Source organism: Chionomys nivalis, chromosome 11 (genome assembly GCF_950005125.1).
Source record: "Chionomys nivalis chromosome 11, mChiNiv1.1, whole genome shotgun sequence".
NCBI lineage: Eukaryota > Metazoa > Chordata > Mammalia > Rodentia > Cricetidae > Chionomys > Chionomys nivalis.
The window spans coordinates 1,192,050-1,215,998 of record NC_080096.1 but is presented as its reverse complement, the minus strand read 5'-3'; the positions used below and the strand labels follow the sequence as shown (position 1 = coordinate 1,215,998).

At 53.0% G+C, this 23,949-nt stretch overlaps 1 protein-coding gene across 2 annotated transcripts in view; it reads right to left on the bottom strand.

The window, feature by feature from the left end:
* Positions 1 to 7,355: 7,355 nt before the first annotated feature.
* The window catches only part of Ski (SKI proto-oncogene), a 68,475-nt gene continuing 51,881 nt past the window's right edge, over positions 7,356 to 23,949 (bottom strand). The window contains exons 2-7 of one of the 2 annotated variants that reach the window (XM_057783817.1): positions 13,831 to 13,953; positions 13,578 to 13,693; positions 12,872 to 13,134; positions 12,466 to 12,758; positions 11,162 to 11,392; positions 7,356 to 10,617 (exon numbers count right to left, since the gene is read on the bottom strand). In XM_057783817.1, the coding sequence (XP_057639800.1) occupies positions 10,429 to 10,617; positions 11,162 to 11,392; positions 12,466 to 12,758; positions 12,872 to 13,134; positions 13,578 to 13,693; positions 13,831 to 13,953 (1,215 nt within the window). In that variant the 3' untranslated portion in view covers positions 7,356 to 10,428. The remainder of the gene's footprint in view (positions 10,618 to 11,161; positions 11,393 to 12,465; positions 12,759 to 12,871; positions 13,135 to 13,577; positions 13,694 to 13,830; positions 13,954 to 23,949) is intronic. The other variant, XM_057783818.1, reaches the window with a different exon arrangement.

Genomic DNA, 23,949 nt, shown 5'->3' with positions numbered 1-23,949 from the left:
CATAGAGAAACTGTGTCTCAAAAAAGTCAAAACTATAGAAATGCCATCCCCCTAAAAAAAAAAAAAAAAAAAAAAAAAAAAAAAAAAAAAAAAAAAAAAAAAAGCCAGTGTGTAGTGGTACACACATGTAATCCCAGCCAGCTCTGGGAGATGGAGGTGGGTGGATTCCTGGGACTCCCTGCCCAGCTAGGCTTGCCTACTTGGCACACTCCAGCCCAGTGAGAGATCATGCCTCTAAATAAACAAATAAGGTGGATGGCGCCCGAGGGCCAGCACCTTAGCAATGACACTCAGGATTGTCCTCTGACCTACACACATACACACACGCACACGCACGCACGCACATGCACACACATGCACACATGTGCACCCACACAGATCAGCATACATAAAAACAAGTTCAGTGGGCTAGGTCTTAGGGATGGACATCTGCTTGAGGGGACTGGGCAGCCAGCCCAGCCCAGTGCAAGAACCGCAGGCGACCCAGCTTACAACACTTTAGTGCCTGCCACGTGAAAGACTGACCTCCAGTCCACAGGTCATTCAGGCCCCAGGACTTCACGGGCAGCAACATGGTCAAGCTGACTTCTTGGGCAGTATTGAAGCCTGGGGATTCCATCCTGAGGGTCCCTCACTATCCCGGGGTAGCTAAGGGTGCAGCGCCCATGACTCAGGCTCTGCCAGTCACTAACCCCTGTGGGATCCCTTCTTCTGATACCCAGACTGGGGTGGCAGCCCAGCAGGAGCACACGTCCAGAGGGTGGCTCTATACCCGAGCTCTGAATGTGGTGGTCTCAGGTCTATCCAGAGGCCTGATGCCATGTCCTGTAGCAGCCACAGCTTCTGTCCTGCCTGGGTAGGCTCCCTTCTGTGGGTGGGAGGGACCAGGCGGGTGGTCTCCGTGGCTTTGTGATCTGTGCACTCCTGTGCACTGCCTGGCAGGAATCGTGCTGAGTCAGCTCCCTCTCTGACTGACAAAGATGAGGATCCAGTCAGAAATCTTTGGACTGGCCGGAGACCCTGTGGGAGTGGGACAGATCCTCAGGGTTCCTCCCTGTGAACTCTTCAAACATGCTGTCCTCACTTGGGGACTGGTGGGGGGCGGGCAGGACAAGTTAGAGGGCATGAACCACCCTCCCTACCCCAACACAGACAAGGTCTTTCTCCCCTGTAATACCTTCAAACCCCTGACCCTCAAGGGAGGAGACTGTGGTCTGCTCCTCATTCACTTGGCAGATAATGAGAGCATCAAGGCAGGCACTGTCACGCGTGTGCTTGTGTGAGACACAGAGACAGGGATGGGAAGTAGGAGAGGAAGGAGACATTCAAGGAAGGAAAGGGGGCAAGGAGACAGGGTCTGAGAAAAAAGAGGAAGGAGAAGACTTGGGACAGAGAACTGCCTGTCCCTCGAGGCCCAAGCATACAGAGGCACCTCAGAGAGCTGGCTCTCCAAGCCACCTGGGACACATCTGGGGTCAGCAGAGGACAGCATGATCAGGACATAGCCTGGAACTAGGCTGGCCTGCCTGGTCTGTGCCGCCCTCTCCCTGGGCCTGTTTGGCACAGGTGGCCATAGCTCCTCCCAGCCTCTTTCACTGGCCAGACTGGTCACTCAGGACACTGTGAGGAGGCCTCCCCAAGCCCTGTCTACAGCCCGGGCAGGTTGCCTGGTCCTGGTGCCAGTGCCAGGCGGGTGTGAGGCCAGCTGTGTGCTCAACTTGGGCCCCTCCCAGCTAAGGCTTCCTGGAGGTTCCAAGGCCAAGCCTGCCAGACCGGTTCCTACACAGCCTGGCTAGTCCTGCCAGTTCATTGGGAGCCCTTGATCCTGGATAGTGTGATGGTAGCCCCCAGGCCTATCCCAACAAGACCCTTGACCCAGGAGATAATTTTCAGCAGTGGCGGCTGGCAAGCCTGCTCCTTTCTGCTTAGATTTCCTCAGGGCAAGACAGCCTCAAACAGCCTCTGAGTCAGAGGGAAGAGACCCTGGGAAGTTTGGGGAGGTTCAAGTGTCCTAAGGAGGCAAGGTGAGGAAGGGACTGAGGGACTCAGGAACCAGGCAGTGCAGTGGGGAACAGCAGAGTGTATGGGTGACCCTGCCCAGGTCCCTCTTGACATAAAATGAAGCCTGTCTCTCTAAGGAGCAGACAGGCTGCCCTGTTGCCACGCCAGACACATGAAGACTCTCACCAAGTCTGCCCATGCCCACCACAGCTTTGGGAGGATTTGGCCAACCGAGTTAGACCTCAGTCGTAAGGCCCCTTAGCCGCAGGCCCTGCTGCCCGCTGTATCCATCCCCATACAATAGCGATGGTGCCACTCCCCCAACTTTGTCCTTTACACAGTGATGACTGGAGGCCTCAGGTTTGCCGCTGGACCCCCAGTAGGATAGCCTGAGTCTGAGAGGTCCTCCCTCGTGGAGTGACTTAGTACAATGGCAAGCTAGGGGACACGGGTGGACAGACCCACTCCAGGCTCCTAAACTCAGTGAGGGGCCCAAGCATGGAGCCGCCATACCACTCCTACTGGAAGGGGGATCCTAGGCTATAGGTGTCTTTGTGCTGGGTGGACATTAGGGGTGGCATTAGGGGTGGATTTCGACCAGTTCGGGGCGTCGTGTCAGCAGCCAGAGGCCCTCCAAGGATAAACTTTAAGAATCACGCCTTAAGTCAGTTGTTGTTCCCCACTCCTGGCCAGACATCCAGGGCCACCTCCGAGTGACCTCAGCAACTCGAGGCATACTCGATCTTCCAAGAGTTTCACGAGACAATTCTTTGTGAGAACCTGTAGAGGATCAGTTTCTGTGGAAGCAGGTGCTGGCAGAAGAAGCCCTGCGCCCCCGGCCTGGGACCTCGAAGACCACTTTCAGCAAGTGCTCTCCGCTTCTGGGTCGGGGACCGGACAGTACAGGGCAGTGGTTTTGAAAGGAGAGACCCAGAGCGGAGACAGGGATCTGGCTCTAGGCTGGGTAGAGCACTACACGCTCCCTCTGAGAAGTGGGAAGGCATCAAGGATCCCAGGGTGGGGTGTTATATACACGGTTCATGTGCTGGGAGGATTCCGACGGCAAGGAGGCAACAAAACCTCTATGGGCGCCAGCAGTGGGATCCTACTGGCTTTGACGGGAGGCTTTGGGAAGGAGCCTCGCTGGGGCTGCAGTGATGAGACCCGGGACCGCAGCAGCGAGTCGCTTAAGGCGACCAGACACCATCTTAGGTAACATATAGGCTGCACCCCACGGCAGGGTTGGCGGGAACTTTCCGGAAAGGGCGCGACCCTCTCTGCCCGAGGCCGATCATGAACGTCCGACTGCCGGCCTGGACTCTGGTCGGGGGTCCCCGGGGCCCGACGCTGCAGGAAGTCGGGTTGCGCGCCGGGCGGCGCCGGACTGGTCCCGCAGGGCCGGGTTCCCTCACTGCAGCCGGAAGCCCCAGGCCCAGCCCGTCGGAATCCGAAGCGGGCGGGGGAAGGGAACCGCAGGCGGGGCGGGGCGGGGCGGGGCGGAGGCCGCGCGGCTGGTGGGCGGTGCCTGCCCTGCCCGGGCTGCTGGCCCCAGGCTTCGGGAGCTGCCGGGACTTGGGGACAGTCCAGAAATGATCCCGCAGTCTGAGACCGCGGTCGGACAGAAGGAAGTCCCGCGCGATCGCGCTTCCCCGCAGCAGGCGCCTCCTGGGCCCGTTCATCCTGGGCCAGCGGGAGCCTAGCCGGGCTGTACGGACCACGGCCGTCCCCGCGGGTCCCAAGGAGAGCGGGAACGTGGGAAGTTGAAGGGCGCGATGGTTCCCTCCTGGGGGGGAGGGCGGTGTTGGAGGCGGCTGCACAAAGCCAGAAACCTGTTTTGTAGGTGAACACCGCACTGGAGAGGCGAACTCCACGGGGCTTTCCGTCCTTGATGCCTGGGTGGAAGACGACCCCTTGTCTGTCCAGCTCAGGACACCAAGCACTATTAGTTATAGCCGGGCTACCATTGGGGCTTCGGTAAATTGGGCCGCAGGGGAACCAAACCTATGGGGAAGGACGATGGTGCTTCCAGTAATTGATGGAGCAACTTCTTCAACAACCACCAGAGCTCCGCACAACCCCATACAGGGTTTCTCTGTGTAGCCCTGGTTGTCCTGGAACTCTTTGTAGACCAGGCTGGCCTCAAACTCCGAAAGTCGCCTGTCTCTGCTTCTCTAGTGCTGGGATTAAAGGCGTGCGTCACCACTGCCCAGCCCACCAGAGCCTTTTATTGGAGCCATTATTCCATAGAAATAGGAAATCGTGATGTGGACCACATGTCCATCCCATAAAGACGGCAGGGTGAGGTTCTTGCTGCAGTGATCCATGAACCACGGCTCAAGCAGAAACCCCATGTTCCCAAAGTCAGTGGCGGGTACAGCACACAAGTCCTCCCTCTGAATTTCGTGGCCTGGCCTTCCCAGATGTTCTAGGCCCTGTTGCCCTGCCTGACAAATCCATCTGGCTCCGGTTCTCTCCCCAGGGGTAGGGAGTGGGCACAAAAGACTGTCCCAGGATCTGCAGATGTCCTTGATCCCTTCTCCAATCCACTGCCCTGCACACAGTGCACACATGTACACATACCAGAGCACAGACAGGTGTCCAAGATCAAGAAACCTCTGCATCCTACCACAGACAAGCTATGTAGGTTTGGATGTCCCCACAGCCGTGTTCCTGGCCCGTCTCAGTTTGGCAGTAGCAGCTGCACGGGACAGGACTGGGGTGAAGATACCCCTTGTTTCCCCGTTCCAGGGGCAGCCACCACTTCCTCTGGTTTCTCAAAAGCCTGGGACAACTAGCTCCCTCCCAGTTCAACAGGCAGGCCGAGTGCCACCAGTGTGGAATGGTCCCTTGTGAGGAGCAGCTGCTGGGTCAGGGTCCACACCCAGGAGGAGCCAAGATGAGGAGGGAGTCAGAATTGGAGACTAGAAAAGAAAGAGGGTAAAACTTGAGTGTTTGGGACAGACGGTCAGCTAGCCATGGATGAGAAACCTGGCTTGCCTAAGTCAGGCTGGGCTAGTGGCCTGGGTCTGGCTAAGCAAGGCAGCTCCCTTTTTAGCTATGGAGTTGAACACACGGCCCCTGACATTTGAGAGCTGCCACCAAATAGCTGCAGGGAGGGCTGAGGGGGCACCTTCAGGTAGGTCCTTGCTCAAGACTTTAGAAAGGGTCCCCACCTTGAGTTCTCCCCAGCTTCCCAAATAGGTCTCTGTGTATAAAAATCAATGTGGACCAGAGCCTGGGCCCAGCTTCCTGCCAGGGAGGGCTGCCAGGTCCATCTCAGGCAGAGGAAGGCCCATCCCAGACTGGCTGGACACCTGGCTCAGCACAGGATGCCGTGAAGACAAGTGAGGCTAGCCAAGTCCTCCTGCCTGTGCCCACCTGCAGTGGGCCACCTGTCCCAGGGCTTAGTGCCCCTGACGCCAAGACTCCTACCAACCTGGCACAGGCCTGATTGCAGATGGCTGTATGCGTCACCAACCAAGAACATGGGGTGGTAGGGGTGGACAGGCATCCAGATCTCAAAAATCCCCATCCTCACTCCCTCCCCAGGGTTGCCTGGCTGGGGTGGAGTGAGTTCTGACCACATGTTGGGTGTCTGTGGGGAGGGCTTCCATGCCCAAATCTACCCTTTGTTTTGGAGTCTACTTCTTGTATGGACTGGACTCCAGGGATTCCAACACCCAGGCCACCAAAAACAGAACCAAAATTCTTGCCGAGCAGGCAGAGTCCTCCTCCAACTCAGGCCTGCATGGTGGGGCCTGGTTCTATCTCATCCTGGCCAGGGAGAAGTCTGTTACCCCAAAATGGTCAGAGGGGCTTCAGAGCAGGTACCAGGCAGGGATAGATAGGGGTGGCAGACGTAGGCCACATTCTGGGCTGGATGGCCAGAGGGAGGAGATAGGAGTGGGGGCATCTAGAAGGTACAGGCTCTCACCACCGTGGGAATGGGCACGGTGAATGGCTCACCGGACTGACTTTCATGGTAACAGGACATTGGCTTAGGTTTTCCATGGAAGAAGCCTGGGATCGGTCTTTCCAGATAACAGCATGATTGCTTGGCCTGGGGCTGGCCTCCTAAATTCTAGGGCGACAGGAAGGAGTCAGGAGACAAAGAGGTACAATTGAAATGAGGGTGAGCAAGGCACAGAACACAGATAGGAACTAGGGCCACCTGGGAGTTGCCAGTTCTACTCAGGGATTCCCCTGGTTTTGGGAAAGTTGGAAACAGGTACCAGCCAAGAAGGGCGATCAAGAGTTGCAGCTGAGTCTGAAGGGGCAGCCATGTCCACAGAGGCCTTGGCTGATATAGGAGACCTCAGCCAAACCTGGGATGGTGGTTTTCCACCCAGGCCTCCCTCCCTCAACCCTTCCAGGGGTCCTGGTTCCTTTTGGATTCTGGGCCATGAGTACCTATAATCCTCTTAAGTTCATACCTAGAGATGAAGTCTAGGGCAACCCTGGAGGCAGGAGATCGGGTTTGGAGCCTTCCTTTCCCCTGCCTCCTGGTGCCAAGGCTGTTCACAACCAGGCCTCCCTCTGGCTGTATTCCTTCTCTCATGCTTCCGCCGGATATAAAGATGGCTCCAAACAGCCATCCATAGTGACTGGTAAGAACACAAGTCAGACCCCAGGCTGAGTGGGTCCTTGGTCACCCGGGGCTATAGCACAACTCCCCTCCCTCCGGTTCATGCCTAAGCTGCCAGGGCCTCAGTGACAGATGAGCTAACTCCCCCCCCCCCCCAGACAAAGTTCAAAAGGCAGACAGACCAGGCTGTTCTGGAAGTTGGAAGTATGTAGACCTGTCTGGTCTTGAACCTCTGGTAATTCAACTCCATTTGGCCTCTCCAGTGCTGTAATTAGATGGGAGCCACCACACCAGGGTCCAACTATATTCTTCTGAACCCCTGGGTCTGGTGGATAAGAAGTCCAGCTAGGATGGTGGCCTTTTCCAGGCTAAGCACGCTTCTGCAGTTCCCAGGAGAACCTGAAGCAGGACAGGAGACCAAGTCAGATGGAGGGGACCCCTCCCCCGACCACGGAGGCACAGGCTCCTGTGATGAAGGCTGCAGACCTTGGGGGGGGGGGATAATGCCCCTGGGGAGCTGTACTCTTATTTGGCCCCAGGGAGTGCTGAGCCAGTGTATCTTTGTGGAAGCCCTGCTAGGAAGGGTCATGCCCGGTCCATCTGCCCAGCACTGCCCACTGTGAGTCCTGTCCAAACCTGGTCAAGGTTCTCAGTCCAGAGTTCCTGGAAGCATCGACCACAGCCCCAGGTCTAACCTGTAGAGATGCCCTCCCCTATTTCCTGAGGACCTGACTGCATGTATGGGGGTTGCCAGCACCCACAGTACTCTCAAAGTCCTTTATTGTACAATGTCATCTGTTTGGGGGAGGGCAAAAGGACTAACAGGTACACAGAGAAATAGATAAATATGCCAAGCTTTTTCTTTTTTCCTTTTGAAAATCAGGCATTTATAAACAAGAAAGCATACATTAATTACATAAAAATAGTTCTCGAGTAGCAGAGTAAGCCATCATATTGTCATTAGCAGCAGCGCAGGACTGGAGGGTGCAAGGGCTTGGGCAGTTATGAAGGGAGAGGTGGGTTTATTTTTCTTTAATTGATGAAAATGTCATTTGAGAATCCTGACTTTAACGCAAGAGCCCCCCTCCCCAGCCCCAGGGTGGGCATGTGGGGAGGGACCACAGAGGATACTCTGCATAGGAATTGGGGTTAATGGGTGCCACGGAGGACACCACATGGGAAATGCCACAAGACGCTTCTGTCCCCTCTGGCAGATGAGCACTTTGTCCTCAGTTAAAAACAACCCAGAAAGCAAGACAACCAGCAGATAAGAAAAGTTTACACGTATAATACAGCAGTGTGAAATGGGAAAGTATTTACATGTGAGTTAACATTGGCTAGTTCTGTATGAAAAGCAGGGTGTCATGGGTAGGAGTTAGCTGCTCACCAGTGAGTTATTGCTGTTGGTTTTTCCCTTCGTTAAAAATCTTTCAGGATGGAAATGATGAGTAAACTGATAAAGGGTTTAACACACAGGGAGAGTCGACAGCCAACATGATGGAAACCTCTCCTCCCTTTCTCTGAAAAGAAATTTGCAGCCTTCCTAGTAGAGAGCCAGGCATGCAGTGCCTGGTCGCCCTCAGTCCACAGCAGGTCCTGCAGAGAGCAGGGCTGCCTTCCATGGCAGCAGCAAAAAATACCCAAGCAGCCGGATGACCCAGTCTCCAGGTCTCACAGGGCCCACATCAGCCTCCAAGAGTCTCACTGGAAGCAGGGGGAGGAGGGACCCAGGAGGATCAGCTCTTGAGATGACAAGCCCTTCCCAAACCGGAGTCACTCTGGCACGTGAGAAGAGTCTCTGCTGCATACAGCGCACTTCCTTCCCATAACGGGGCCAGTGCTGGACCAGGGAGGCCAGGAACCAGATGGTGACAGAGCTGTGGCAAGGAGAGGCTCTGCTGGGAAATGCAAGTGCCCCTGGAACCAAAGGCTCAAAGGGGCCCAAATCACTGTGATCTCCTACAACAGGGACAGCCACACAGAAGCACACCAACACACTTAAAGCTTTGCTTCAACTAAATCATTTAGTTTTCCTTGAAGAAATGACTGAAAAGCACAACTCTAGAAAAACAAGGCTGAAAACAGCATTCTTCGTGTTGCGTAACAAAACTGACCCTTTAGGAGACAAGGTCATAATGCCCATGGATGGGTCTAGCTATGGAGATGTGAAATCCATGCATACAAGTTTCATAACTGAGAGGAAAAAAAGCCAAAGAAAAAATCCAAATAAACGCTGTGTATACATGATGTCCCTTTTGCATTGCACTTCAGAAGGGGGGACCCGGCAGCAGCCCAGACCCCCTCAGTAAACCAAGGGCAAAACCCTGCAGACGACCTTGGCACCGAAGGTCAGGGCTTAGCAGTCTCCAGATGCAGGCAACAGTCCTTGAGGTCTTTTGTACCTGCACAAGCCACCTCCACCTTCCCTCAGGTCATGGCTGCCCTGTCAGGACTGGAGCGGAGGGCTTCTGTGTGATCTTCTCATGGAAATAAACACAATTGGAGGATGGGTGGTGGCCTCTTGTCTACTGGGGAATCATTTTTCAAGCTTGGGCATAAGAAACCTTATACAATTTGCATAAACAGTCAAGAGTAAACGAGATTATTTGGAATAAATGCAAGTAACGTATTTTGACAGTGGCAGATTCAATCGCTACTGAAGACGATATTTTGGGGGTAAAAAGACAAGTCAGGGTTTGCTGTACAAGATGCTGGAAGGCACAGAACGACCCCCAAGTTCAGTCTCTGCATTTTCATTTCTTGTGATTCCCTTGTTCAACCAAGCACCAGAGGGGATTTCTAAGCACTCGAGCACTTAGGGTTTGAACTGCTCTAGAAATCGGTAAAAACCTCAGTTAACTGGGAGTAAAAAGAGAAGGGAGGGTCTGACAAAGTGCAGTTCTAGATACATGTTTAAATGAACAACAAAAGGGGGGGGGGAGAGAAGTGATATAATGCTGTTTTTGTTCCAATGCTGCAGCCTCAGTCCCAAGATGAGGAGTGATGTCTGCTGCACTGAAGAGGGGTTGCTGTGGTCAAGCAGCGTGTGGGTTGTGGGTGGGCGGTGGTGTGTATGGGGAACAACACAACATGACACTGGACCATGGCCACTGCCTAACACAGGTTAGCCCCTCACGGTGTAGGTGGGCGGGGGCATCCGGAGGCCTCAACAGACTGTGGCTCAGGCCCCCGGAGCCTGCAGGGCAGGGTTAGTGGTGATGTTGGTGGGCGGGGCAGCGGCGGTAAGGCGGGCAGTGTTGGGGCTCATCTCGCACGCGGCGCTCTCCCTGCTCTTCCTGGCAGCAGCAGGAAGACTGGGGTCCTTGTTGCTGAAAAAATAGACTCTGAAGAAAACCCTTGCTGTCCTCTTGCAGCCGCGGGCACAGATGAGCGATGATGGCTTCCCAGGACGGTGGTGGGTGGGTGCCACCCCCACCAGAGTGGGTGTCCAGATGGCGTCACGTGTAGGGGCCTTTTACAGTTAGTCATTAAAAAACATGTTGATTTTCTGAGTATCAAGTCTCCTTACTGGTTTAAATAGCTTATAACAAAGTGTAAATGTTAGCATGTTCCAGCAAGCAGAGGACCAGCTGCAATCCACAGAGCTAGTCTCAACTCTGGCTGCAGCTGGGGGACATGGCTTGCTCACTTGAACTTGGCCAGTAGAAAATTTTGCAGTGGATTCCAAAAGTATGTGGTTACAAACACTCGCTTGGTAATAGGCACAGTAGAGACGTTGTGCTGTGTGGCTGCAGAGGCAGGGGCTGGGCCTGCAGAGCACGTACCCGCCGCCCTCTGCGCACAGATGGAGGTCCATGTGGCAGTGGCAGGCACTGCCCAGGCTAGGGATCCAGCTCGGCATTGCCTTCGCCACCCACATTCTCAGGCTGTGGCCGAGGCCACAGCTGCTCCTGAAGCTCCTTCACCACCTTCTCCAGGTGCTCACGGGCCTCACGTTCCCTCAGCAGGTCAGCTCGAAGCTGCTCTCGGTCCGCCTCTGCATGCTGCAGCTTAGCTTGCAAGTCCTCAATCTGAAAGGGACGATGCATGGTCAGTAATGCCCGACACCAGCACTCCCACTCAAGGCCCCACCCCCCTTTAAAGTTCCTAGTTAGCCCGTAGTGCCATGTCTGTCCCCATTCTACCTGAATGGCTCCCAGGAGGGCCCAGATGTCCACCCAGAGCAGAGGCTGACTCCACTTCCATCCTGTACTTCTGAAGTACCCAAGATGGAACCAAACAGTACTACAGATGTAGAAGATTTTCCCTGCCTCCCTGGGATGGAGCCTTAAGCTCTGAGCAGTTATCAAGGTCTATCTCCTCATCCTAGCTTAGAGCTTGCTGCCCAAGCCAGCAGCAGGAAGGGAAGCCTATGTTCTGGGGCCACAGTGGTCCTGGTAGGGAGCTGGAACACCTGGACTTCCACCTGTGGCTATGGATGCACCTCGGGACCTCCAGACACAACTCCTCATCACTTCACAGATCAGCCTGAGATGGGCAGTCGAGCATGCTGGATCTGTGACAGCAGCTGTCCACTGTGCATGCGCCAGTCTACCAGCCAACCCACCCTAGTACCTGGGCTGAGTACTTGGCACGCAGGCGGCCGGCCTCACAGCCCTTGTCACACACCCGGACCAGCCGTGCCTGCTCCAGCTCTCGCTTCAGGCGCACCCGAGACTCATTGGCCTCTTTCATCTTCTTCTCGTTTTCAGCTCTGAGCCGCTCGATCTCTTTCCTCAAACTGCGCTTGGCCTCTGTGGCTTCCCGCAGTTTCTCCTTCTTGGCCACACGCAAGAATTCTAGTTCCTGGGAGGACATGCAGCAGACAGGTTTAAGAATTTCCAGCCAGCACCTCTGTACCCACCCTGCACCCACAGTCTCCCAACCTGACTGCTAGCGTCCTTCCCCCAGAGCCCAGCAGAGAGTCTGTTACGAGCTGTTGGTTGCTTATATCAAGGTTGCTGCAGAACCTTCTCACACCTCCTCCTCCCCCCAAATGCACATGCCATGCCTCACGGGTAGGGGAGGAAACCACCAGGGAGACAGTCTCAGACACTGTGCACCCGAGGCCTCAAGTTGCCCCCAGCCAGATGGAGCCACTTACTTCTGGTACTTCCCATGCCTGTCCCCCTTGTTAGAAGGCAGTATGACACCGTCCCCCATGAATAATCATGTGGGAAATCACACCTCCACCCAGAACGGGCAGAGAGGAGGAGGCAATGACTAAGACTCACTCTGAGCAGAACATCTGAAATCTTGCAGCCCTGAGGATTGACAGGGTTGTGTTGTGTTAAAGCCCACGCATGCGAGGCTGCCCCCAGAGCTGCCAGACTCAGGCTGGGGTGTGAATTCAGCAGAGGTTGAGCCTGCAGCAAAACCTTATGCTGAGCCCTGGCGAAGACCAACGGCTGAGTTCTTTACTCCCCAAGCTGCCTGAGAACTGGGCCTCCCTTACTCGTGCCGGAAAAACAAACAGCATGGAAAGAAGAAGAGGAATGGCTACAGCTGGAGGAACGGGGGGCCCGGCCAGCAGTGTGTAATTGTGCAAGCACATGTGCACCTTCCCAGTGTGCACTTCCAGAGGCCTGCGGCTAAGTCCCTTTTGGAGACATCCCTGCACTCTATATGCAAAGCCCATGTCTTGCTGGAGAATACACCAACTCCTGGCAGAGAGAGAGGCATCACTAGTGCAGCCGCTCTTCCCTCAACCATCAACACTGGCCTTTACCAACTAACATGTCGATTCTTTCAGTGAGACCCCCACACAGGGAAAGCTGCAGCTGAGACCACTATGGGAGCCTTTCTGGAAGCACAGAAGGACTCTGCACATCAAAGTGCCGTCACCTGTATCTTATGGCCCTGCCTGCTGCCCTCCTCACCTGGTGCAGGCTGCGCTTAGCCTGCAGGGCTGCTGTCAGCTTCTCCTCTTGCTTCACCCGCATCTTGACCACCTCATGGAGGAACTTCTCTTTGGCTTCCTTGGTATCCAGGCCGCCCTCCAGGGCTTGCCGCAGATGCTCCAACTCTGCCTCCAGCCCACTTGGGGCGTCAGCATGGGTGGTAGCATCAGGGGCAACCACAGGTGGAGCAAGCATGCCCGGGGAGCTGAGGTCCTTGGCAGAGCTGGACGAGGTAAAGGACGGAGAGGACAGCGAGGACAAGGAGGAGGTGACTGAGGACAGACAGAGAAGACACAGCATTAGGCACTCCAGTCATACCATGTGTCCCACCCTCCCCCATCCCCTGTACTGATGCCCAAAGGAGCAGGATCCAATCCATACTTACATTCCTCTCTGCTTTCAACTTCCACCTCAGCCTCAGAATCCTTGTCTTCCTCTGGGGCAGCCACAGATGTCAGCACATCTGGGGCTCCTGGTGTTTCCATGGTCAGCTTCCGCTTCCGTGGCTGGATACAAGTGGTAAGAGGTTCTGGTGCCCGGGAGGCCACGGTGGTGCATGGCGGACTGTTCACAACCTTTTGCTGGGTTGGTGGTGCTAGGGCCACGTTGGGGGCCACAGCTGTCTCAAAGCTCTTGTAGGAGTAAAAGCTGTAAGAGGTGTAGATGCTTAGCCGGGGTACATCTGCCTCACAGGTCCCTATGAGCTGTGGGATGAGCCCTGCTCACTCAGCCAATCGAAATCACAAGGTCAAGGTTCCAATGAGAACACAAATCTCCCCCAGAGGCTGGGGTAGGCCGGCACACAATTGGACCTTCATGCCCATGGGAAGCTATTTGGCTTAGAATTTGCTGTCTATATCAGGCTGACCTCAAACTCAGAGATTCACTTGCCTCTGCCTCCTGAGTGCTGGGACTGAAGGTGTGGATCACCATGCCCTGCTGGAAACCTAGCTTTTAAATAGACAGGTCTGTGAGCTCAGAACTTCCCCCAAGACTTCAAAGTTCTGGAGAGTCCATCCTAGGACTAAAGACACCAACACCACTGCAGTCTGCTAACCATAGTCTGGCCCTCCTATGCACCCCTCACTCACCTGTCTCGAATCAGGGCTGGGAGGTGTGGGGAGGTCTCTTTCTCACTCGCTGACACTGCAGGGGACCAGGGCCGGAAAGCAGAAAGGCGCTGGCGAGGGTGGGTGCAGCCAAGGCTCTGTCAAGAGAATCCTCTATGTAAGTGACTACAGGAAAACAGGCCACTGGAGTCCTGAGACCAGGATGAGCCCGAGTTGGCTCCAAGAAGGGCCTGGCACCCTCCCCAAAGACCCCAGACAGGTTCCCACATAGCACCTTATTGGAGGAACCAGCCAAGGTTCGCAGCCAAGTGGACTGCTTGTCCTTCTCAGAAGACGCAGGGGACTGTGAGGAAGTGTCGTCTGCTTTGGGTCTTATGGAAGCTGGGGGCTCTGAAACCTGTGATCAACACAAAAGGCCCTGTTGGGATCCCTGGGCTCAGGCAGGGTCTAGTCCTCCTACCAGCTCCATAATAGCAAGTTCCCCACGGACCCAAAATGTATGGAGTCATGAACACCGTGTGCCCTTGGCCCTGAGCGGAAAGGTAAGCCTGCTGCCTCTGTGAAGGGGCAAGGGCGTCCCACGAGAATAGAGGGGACACTGTGCTGCCGTGGGCTGCTATGAGGTGACCTCACACACAGCTGCAGCCGGCTGTGTGGATTGCCAAGATCCAGTCTGGCCTCCACGGTGCTCTGACCCTTAGGCTCTTTGCCTTCAGACTACACTGCTTCCTTAGAACACAGATATATGTTGCTGGAAAGGCTGGAAGGGATCAGTTCCACCCCATGGCCCATGCCAGGAATGGGTTAAATGACCCAGCAGTGACCACAGGCTCAAATGTGAGCTGATAAGCAGCTATGCTCAAGCTCAGAAGGAGCCTGGGAGGGCTGCCCTCTGGGTGGCCTTGGTCAGTGTTTCATTAGGGAGCATTAGAGATACCCCTCCCCAGAGGAAAGACCATGGCACACATCACAGGTGCCTCCACACTGCCTTTGCGGTCAGACACCTGCAGAAGTTACTCAGCGCCCTGGCTTATCTCAGGTACCAGTTGTGGTCCGCTCTGACATCCAGCACTAAGTGGAACACACCGGAGCCAATCTGTGTGGGAAAAGTGTGTGACCTTCCACCCAAATGTTACACCTCCCACCCAGGGGACATTCTTTGCAAGACAATCACAGCATGGGCCTCTCCCAGAGCAGAGCCGCCTACAGAACTTAAGCTACTGTCCCCCCAATTAGGGCCTAAGAAGATGATAGGGACCCTAGGGCAGTAGAACCAGCAGATATACCACGGCTTACACCGCGGTCCCAGGCACGCTGCCTAGAAGTTACCTGGGCTTGGGGGAGGAGGAGAGGTAAAGCCAAAGTGAGGTCTGTGACCTCTAGCCAGGGGGCCTCAAGTATACCAAAGAACAGGGTTCTTCTCCAGAATCCTTGGGGGAAACACCCCACCATACAACGGCCCAGCAGAAGTAAGGCTGAAACCTTGCGGCCTGGAAGGGGCACAGAAGCAGGCAGTCAAGGTGCTTCCGTGATAGGTTTCTCACCATGAAATTTAGATAGGAGGGGGTGGATCAGTCCTCGTGGAAGCCTTCACCAAGGTCCAGGTAATGTGTAGTGCTTGGGCTGGGTCCCCATCCTAGGTGCCTGGGAGGCCTGCTGCCCTTCCAAGAATAAGGAGGTATTTGGAAGGACCCCTATGTTCAGGGGCCTGGGATAGGGAGCCACTCTCTGGAGGGATTGAGCTGGTCCTAGGGTACAGCCGGGTGCATGTTCTTCAAAGACAGACAAACAGCCAAGAAAAAACGACACCCAAACCGGCTCAGTTGTGCTGCAGCTTTCCAGAGGAGATGAGTCACAAGGTCACGGTGTCAGTCAGCAGAGGCCATGTGTGCCCCCTGCAGAAGTAGATACCCAGGATGCTGGCTGGGGCAGAAGAACCCACTTCCGGAATTGCAAGGATCCCTCCCACAGCGAAGGCAGAAGGGGTGGTGGTGTTGCACACCAGGGTGGGGCTTCCTGTCTAAGCAGACACTGGCTGGAGCAGGTGCAGAAAGTGAGCTCTATTCTTTCACAGAGAAAGCCACAAGTCTAGTCTGGTGCCGACTTGAAAACTCCAGAGACCTAAGGGGTGGGGAGTATGAGACACCTCCCAGGCACCCTCAGAAGCCAGACTGTGACCCAGCAGAAAAGGCTGGAGAACAGGACCAGTAGGCAAGGCTGCTTCCTGTGCAGAAGGCGGGGGAGAGGGTGCCAGACTGGTGTATTAAGGTCAAAGTCTCCTAAGCAGTCCAGTTGTTTCACACAAGATGGGGAAGCCCCTGGAGCTAACAGAGGAGTCTGCAGGTACCTTGAACAGTTCTGAGATATTTCATTAAAAGTCCAAAGAACTCTTACAGAACAACGAAGTCTTAAAACTAGATGACAGGAATTCCCCTTTACACCAAGCTGCAAAAGTGAGGGTGAAGCTGAAGGGCATCTGTGAGGCCAGAGGACCCTGCAGACGCCTCTGAGACGTGGCCTGGGACAGACCACAGTGCTTCCCTCTGAAGGGCCAGTTGGAACCAGTCAGTTACCTTTCTAGGGGCCTCAAAAACAACCCGCAGTACCTACAAGCCAGGAGGTGGCTTCAACAATTAGCAGGAATACCCAGCAGAGATTGCAGTATCATTCACCAATGATGAAATTAACAAATTATAGGAAGACAGCAAACCCTGGCAAAGGTAGAGGTAAGAGTCAGTGGCTGGCTGTTTTGCTTTTCTGACTTTGAGGCTGAACCCCAATATCTGTCTCGGGGTTTTTATTAATCGTGCTACAAGGTGGGCTCTGGGTCCACGTGCTAAGGCCAGGACAGGTCTACAAGAGGCAACCCTGCCTCCAAAGGTTCAATAGCATAAGGCCATTATCAGACTCTATCAGGGAGGAGCTAGCTGGGCTGGCCACAGCAGTGCCCTGCAGCAACTTCCTCTCTGGGGCTTCAGACAGTGGATGTTTGTTTCCCCCACATCCCAAGGGCAAAGACACACTGAGAACAGGTGCCACTGAGTGTGAGCCTCTGCACCTGTGCTGGGAAGGCCAGGGCCAGTCAGGGCTGCGGATACCATAGAGCCCAAAGCAAGGAAGAGTCAGCTGCATGTGCCCGTTCCGCCCCAGCCCTCCATACTCCACACTGTGGGGTCTGTGGGATTCCTCACTCCCACCTCCAAACATCTACCTCGGAATATCTGAGACACTCATGCTGACCAAGGATAGAAACAGGGGCAGGACAATACGGGCCCATGGGATACAGTAGAGCCTGGCATTCCAGAGATGAACTGTGGCCAATGTGGCTGCTGTCTCTAGCACTTGCCTTTAGCCTCAGACAGTACAGAGAACAGCCAGGCAGAGCCTCAGGGATTTGTGGCCAGCAGGAGCCACACAGCACAGATTGGGGACTCTAAGCCAGACAGGCAGTGTTTCCTGTGGATGCCTATGCCCAGTAAACAAAGACAGTAGGTAGCTGGAGAAACCCTCACAAGGCATGGCAACTTGCCAAAGGCAGAGGGCCTTTGGCTAGTGCTTTGGAGACAGTGAAGAGTGAGCTTGGGATTCTAAAAGAGGCCTGCACACACTGCTAAGATCATGGTAACTAAATACCCACAGCAGAAACTGAGACCCACTAGGGGCCCAAGGAAGCCCCCACATAGCACCTGCTCATCCCACAGGCTGCAGAATCCTAGCAGTCCCCACCCATTCCCAGTCCCGAAAGAACAAGCTCATTGCCATTCTTCATCCCAGGAACTGCCCTCATGTTTAAGGAACTTCACTAGTCAGTCAGCCTCAGAGCCAGGGGGCACAGTGCACAACAGAGCCGGGGGCACGGTGCACAACAGAGCCGGGGTGCACGGTGCACAACAGAGCCGGGGGCACGGCACACAACAGAGCCAGGGGGTACGGTGCACACACACATCTTTAATCCCAGCACTAGGAAGGCAGAGGCAGACAAATATCTGGAAGTCTAAGTCCAGCCTGGTCTATATAGCAAGTTCCTGGACAGCCAGAGCTATAACAGAGAGACCCTCAAAAACAAAACAAAAAAGAATCTGCCTCAGAATCTACCCCCAAGGCCTGCCTGCCCAGCCATTCTTCCAGCCACATCCAGCTTCTGTCTTTGTTGTGTGGGTGAGAATACCATCCCAAATGCTGCTGGCGGCACTAGGTGAGCTCAGGGTCATAGCTGTGTGTGACAGCAACAACGTGCTGTCTAACTCTTACAGTGCTCTGGTCACTATGCCAGACGTCAACCATCTTTAAGTAACCACCAAGTAGCCGTGGGAGCACATAGGGGCCCTGCTGTATGTTCCTGGCTTTGTAGATAGTACCCACACCTCAGGGCACAGCCCAGGCACGCTTCCAAGGGACAGAGGCAGAAAAGGCCGACAGAAGGAACAAATGTCAGGAAATGAGGCTGGCCCGATTCCAGCCAGGTTCTCAGCCTATCTAGTGCCAGGGTCTCTTGTCACTCAGGCTTTTAAACACACAAACACAACAGGATGGATTATGAGGGAACACCCAAACCCAACAGCTGCCAACAGCTACGCAGCAGGCAAGGCAGTGCTCTCTGTACCATCCAGAGGGTCACAGTCAGACACCTGGAAGAAGCCTGTGATGTCTCGGAGCACCTCATACCTGAGGGTCCCGTGAGTAAAGTGTCCTAGGCTTGAGGACTAAACAAGGATAGGAAGGGACTTGGGATTCTCCTTGTGATGGAACAGTCTTCACAGGTGGGAGCCAGCTCTGCTGTAGGGACGTTAAGGGATGTCCGTCCATTCAGAAGCTCTCAGAAATAATGAATCTCCCTTGGGACTGGAGAGATGGCTCAGGGGTTAATAGCACTGGCTGTTCTTCTAGAGGGACTGTATTTGGTCCCCAGCACTCACACAGTGACTCACAACCATCTGCAACTCCAGTTTCAGACTGATGCCCTCTTCTGGCCTTCAAGGGTACCAGTCATACATGTAGTATACACACATGCATGCAAGCAAACATAGAAATAAATGAAAAACTACTTTTGAGAGGGGGGAATTTTACTTTATGTTTAATTTTTTTTTTTAAGACAAGGTTTCTTTGTATAGCCCTGGCTGTCCTGAAACTCACTGGTCTTAAACTCAAAAAGATTTACCTGCCTCTGTCTCTCAAGTACTGAGATTAAAGGCATGTGCCACCACTACCCAGCTATGAATGTTTAGCCTGCATGCATGTGCATTATATGTGCCTGTTGTAGCCTCTGCAACTGGAGTTATGAACAGTTGTGAACCGTATGTGGGTACTGGGAATAGAATCCAGGTCTTCTGCAAGAGAAAAAGAAGGTAAGGAGAAAGGGAGGGAAGGAGGGAGGATAAGTGGGTGGGCTGCATCTCTCTCAAGACCCTGGCTCACTGTGGACAAATGCTGACTGTTCCCTCCCAGACTCCAGAATCAGATACAAGGAGATGCCAACAGCCTACAGCAAAGGATGTTTTACCTTGCCTGCCCTAGTAGGGGTTGTCACATATGAAAGACTGACTAGAAGCCAAGACCCAATTAAACATTATGTCACAGGTAGTCTCTGCCTAAGGGTATCAGGCCCTGGCTGCCTACACACAGACAGACAGAGATTAGACTGACACTCTGCTGGGGACATCAAGACTCTCAGGAGTTAAATTAGCGGTCTACCTGTGACTACGACCTTAAGCTTGGCACAGTCAGGTTCTGGTCCCTCTGGCTAAAACCCTTTGCCAGTGTGGTGCTGCCGGTCCACCTCAAACTTCCTGGCCACTGGGGTTTGACATCCATACCCAGGCCCAAACAGGAGCCGTCTGGGAGTCCATAATCTCCCCAGGGTGAGGCAAACCTTTAAGAGGATGGCTTGGTGCCACCTCATTCTGGAACCAGAAACAATATCAAGCAATCTTACTGCAGTCAGGGACAGCACGACTGGCCACCTCTCAAGGGTGGGGACCTCCATCGTACTACCGGACTGCAAGTAATTCAATGGAGGATACTCGGTAGACAGAGCTAATCTATGCTTATGTCTGAGAACAAACAGTTCCTGAGTTGCTCCCTAACAACAAGCGGAGAGAGGTGCTGCCCCAGGGGTGCTTCATGAGGAAATCTCTTCTGAACTTCAAAGGGTCTGCATGGTCCAGAGGGGTGAGCCTTGGGAAGCTCTACTTTTGGCCCTGACATAGACCCAAAGGACATTAGCAGATGGCAACACCAGAAAACAGCTCTCAGAGTAGAGAATGCCATTTGAGTCTGGCAAAATTCAGCAGAGGGCCACTGGGCAGATGGTAAAGGTGGAAATGCCTTAATCCCATGATAGATGTTTCTTTTTTTTTAAATCAATTATTTATTTATTATGTATACAATATTCTGTCTGTGTGTATGTCTGCAGGCCAGAAGAGGGCACCAGACCTTGTTACAGATGGTTGTGAGCCACCAAGTGGCTGCTGGGAATTGAACTCAGAACCTTTGGAAGAGCAGGCAATGCTCTTAACCACTGAGCCATCTCTCCAGCCCCGATAGATGTTTCTGAAGCAGCTACTTGGAGAGGAAGGTGGTGGCTACCAGCTAGGGTGATACACAGGGGGCATCAACTCCATGAGTGACTTGGTAACAACACAACACAATGTCCCACCCAGAACATGAGGTATGGCATGGTCTACTTGTGGCTCGGCTGCAGACTTTAGGCAGAGCCAGCATGGAGTCTACACGCCAAGGAGACTAAAAGTGGCCAATTTTCTATAACTTCCTTTGGTTCTGGAGACTCAACCCAGGGCCTTGTGCAAATGATCCACTACTAAGCTCCATCTCCAAACCTCTCTGCAGTTCCTGAAGGAAGACTCCATGGAGAGAGCAGGGGTTCTCGACCTTTTAAAAGCTGTGACCCTTAATACAGTTCTTCATGTTGTGATGAGCACCAACCATAACATTTATTTTCTTTTTTAGTTTTGGTTTTTTTTTTTTTAATTGTTTTTTTTATATTTATTTATTATTAATTATGTATACAATATTCTGTCTGTGTGTATGCCTGCAGGCCAGAAGAGGGCACCAGACCTCATCACAGATGGCCGTGAACCACCATATGGTCGCCGGGAATTGAACTCAGGACCTTTGGAAGAGCAGGCAATGCTCTTAACCTCTGAGCCATCTCTCCAGCCCATAGTTTTGGTTTTTTGAGAGAGGGTTTTTCTGTGTATTCCTGGCTGTCCTGGAACTTGCTCTGCAGAACAGGCTGGCCTCAAACTCAGAGATCTGCCTGCCTTTGCCTTCAGAGTGCTGGGATTAAAGGCGTGCGCCACTACTGCCCAGCCACCAAATTATTTTCATTGCTATTTCATAACTGTAAATTGGCTGTTTTAAATAATAATATAAATATCTGATGTGCATTCTCTATGAAAGGATCATTCAACCCCCCAAAGGGGTCATGGTTGAGCAGAGGGTGGGTCTATGTAACAGCCAAGGTTGATGTCATCTATTTCCAAATGTCTGCACTTCATCTGCTCAGTTCTGGCTTAAGGGCCCACAGGCTTCAAGGTCAAGGCCTTCCCTTCCTAATCCAGCACAAGGATCAAAGGACAAAAGGACTTAAGGTAAACACACCCTAGACAACTGCATCTACTCTCACCCATCCAGGTGGCTGCAGCGAGGGGCTGAAGCTACAGCCTAACCCCTCCTGAGTGAGAAGGACCAGCAGAGCAGAGGGCCCACAGCTGTTCTGAAGGAGCGGAGACAATGGAACCAGTGCTGGCATTTCTACCCTCCAACCGAGGGCTTAGAAAATTGGAGAATATTTGTCCTGCAAAATTATAGCCTACCCATGTGTTATAAGGATGGCAGCAGCCCTAGTAGTAGCCAGACACTCAAACAGGGAAGGGTCAGTACTGTCTTCTTTAGCTCAGTGCCAGGTCCAGAGCAGAGCCTCACTGTCTTGAGCACGTGCCCACGCAGAATCCACAGAGAACAAGTTTCTCCCACCAAGCAGGCTCCCAGCCCTTAATTAACTGATCAACGGTGCAGCGCTACGATGGTCTGTCCTGCACCCTCTCCCTCGGTATTGCAGCAAATGAACTGAAATGCATTTCGTACATCTTGACGTGAGTCTGCTCTGCAAACCTCCAGGACCAAGCACGTTCTGAACCACTAATGCTCACAGACCATAAAAGTCAAAGTGCTGTGGATTCGAAGCTACACGTGTGCATGAAAATTTCTCCAAATAAATCTACTTTCCAACAAGCACTTAAGATGCTCTACCTGCCTGGTTAAGGAGTAAGTCAGGCAGAATGAGATGCTATCTCATGCCCAATTGGACAGCCAGGATGAAAACCACAGCCAACAGTAGGCAACAACAGGCAGAATGCAGTGAACAGGAAACCCAGTAACCTACTGGTAGAAATACAAATTTGTAAAGCCAATATAGAGCCTGGCAGATCCTCGCAGGGCTGCCAAGGTTGTGGATGTGGTCAGATGGAGAGTATGTACCTAGCTAATAGCACAAGGCCTGTCTGTGTTTGTTTCCCAGCATCAAAACCCAAAACAATTTTAAAAACCATCCAACCAATAAACCAGAGCAGTCAAACGACTAGCAATCTCACGCCTGAGCATTCGCCCTGTGCTTCTGTGATTCCCAGGTCCGCTCGGGAAATCTCTGCATTGTTTCTTACAACGACTTAGAATTCCACAACTGTCTCATAAACATGTTGATTAAAAAGCATAGTAAGGTGGTATGTGTTTCTATAAGCATGGCTGTGATTTTTAAAACCTGGATAATACAAATATTAGCAATGATGTGGAGACGTGTGTGCTGCTGGTGGGAACCACAGGAAAACACAATCCACACGCAGGTATACAAATGTGTGCAAGTGTCTGCTCACAGCACCACTGTTTGCAGCAGACAGGAAACGGGAACTACAGCAGATGCACAAACCGTGATGTGTCCGTACTGTGGGACGCCACTCAGTCCTCAGGAGGCATCTACAGCTATAATATTGATGACCTTAGGAAACAGCTTGCTGAGTGACGAAAGTCAGTTACAGAAAAACAAACAAAAAACCCCACACACATTCTCATTTTGTGTGAAGAAAATTTTTCTAACAGGAACACCCAGAGACAACTTAGATCAGTGGCCAGTGGAGAGAGAGTTGGGGTGGAGGGTCAGCCAATGGTACAGATTCCATACTGGAGTGATAAGAATGTTCTAAAATTAATGGAGACGGTTTCATACAGTAAAATCAACATCTTTATGAGAGATAGATGATGCTGTAATTTTTAAAAAGTACTAAAGACCCAAAGCTGTGCTGAGTCTTTGATGGGAAACCAAAGCCTGAGGCTGAGGTTTTCAGAGTTCAACACAGGCGAAGAGCCCGGGTTCAACCAGAGGAACAGCCCAGGTGTCGTGGATGCAGCTGCCCAGAAGACCCACCCCAAGGTCAATGCTAAGCCCAGGACACTCTAGGTCTGAGTCGCTGCCACCTACGAAGCCCACGTCACAGACACGGGTACGCGGTGCGAACATCCAGATGGCAGCTGCTCTTTGTCAAGTCTCTAAAATGCAATGCTCATGAGGAAGAGAACTTGAGAGCAGGTGGCCTGACTTCTGCTCAAGGAACATTCCAGACCTTATCATGAGGCAGAGAGGAACTCCTCAAATAAATACACAGGAGGCGAGCAGAAACACAGAGACAGGGACCCCATGTAAATTCCTGTTCTACAGAAGCATCTGCCTGCTATAGTCAAAAGCCTGGAGGGCAGAGCTATAATGCTAAAACAGCCATCCAGGGGCTCCATGTACACTATGCCTGTGTGTGTGTGTGTGCGCGCGGCGCGTGCAAGGGCAACAGCCACCTCTCACTACCCTTCCTGGGCAGCAAACTCACTCTAACCATGCACAACGATCACAGGCTGGGACAAACAAACACTAATAGTAGAGACTACTACTGCTCACATCATGAGGTCAGGAGAGACCCATGCCACTGTCCCCCACACCTCCAGTGTTCAGCTCTCTCCTAGGACATCTTTTTCTCCACTCTGTCCCACTTGGGCACCTGGCCAGCACCCCAAGGGTTCCACACTGTTTCTCCATTGGTACTTCTGTGTCCCACCACTGTATTAACCCGGGAGCCAGCAGTGAGAGGTCTTAGGAAGGACAAACATGGCCTAGGAGTGCCGTGGTAAGCTGAAGCACCCGGGCTGGCCACCACATCTGCTCACCCAGAAATCTTAATGAAACGCATCTCTTTCCTAATAACGATTCAATTGAAAATTTGTTCCAGTTTTTATTTTAAAATATTTATATTTAATTGTGTACATGTATATACCTATGTTTGAGTATGTAATGTGGGTACAGGTGACTAAAAAGGTCAGAAATGTCTAAGGA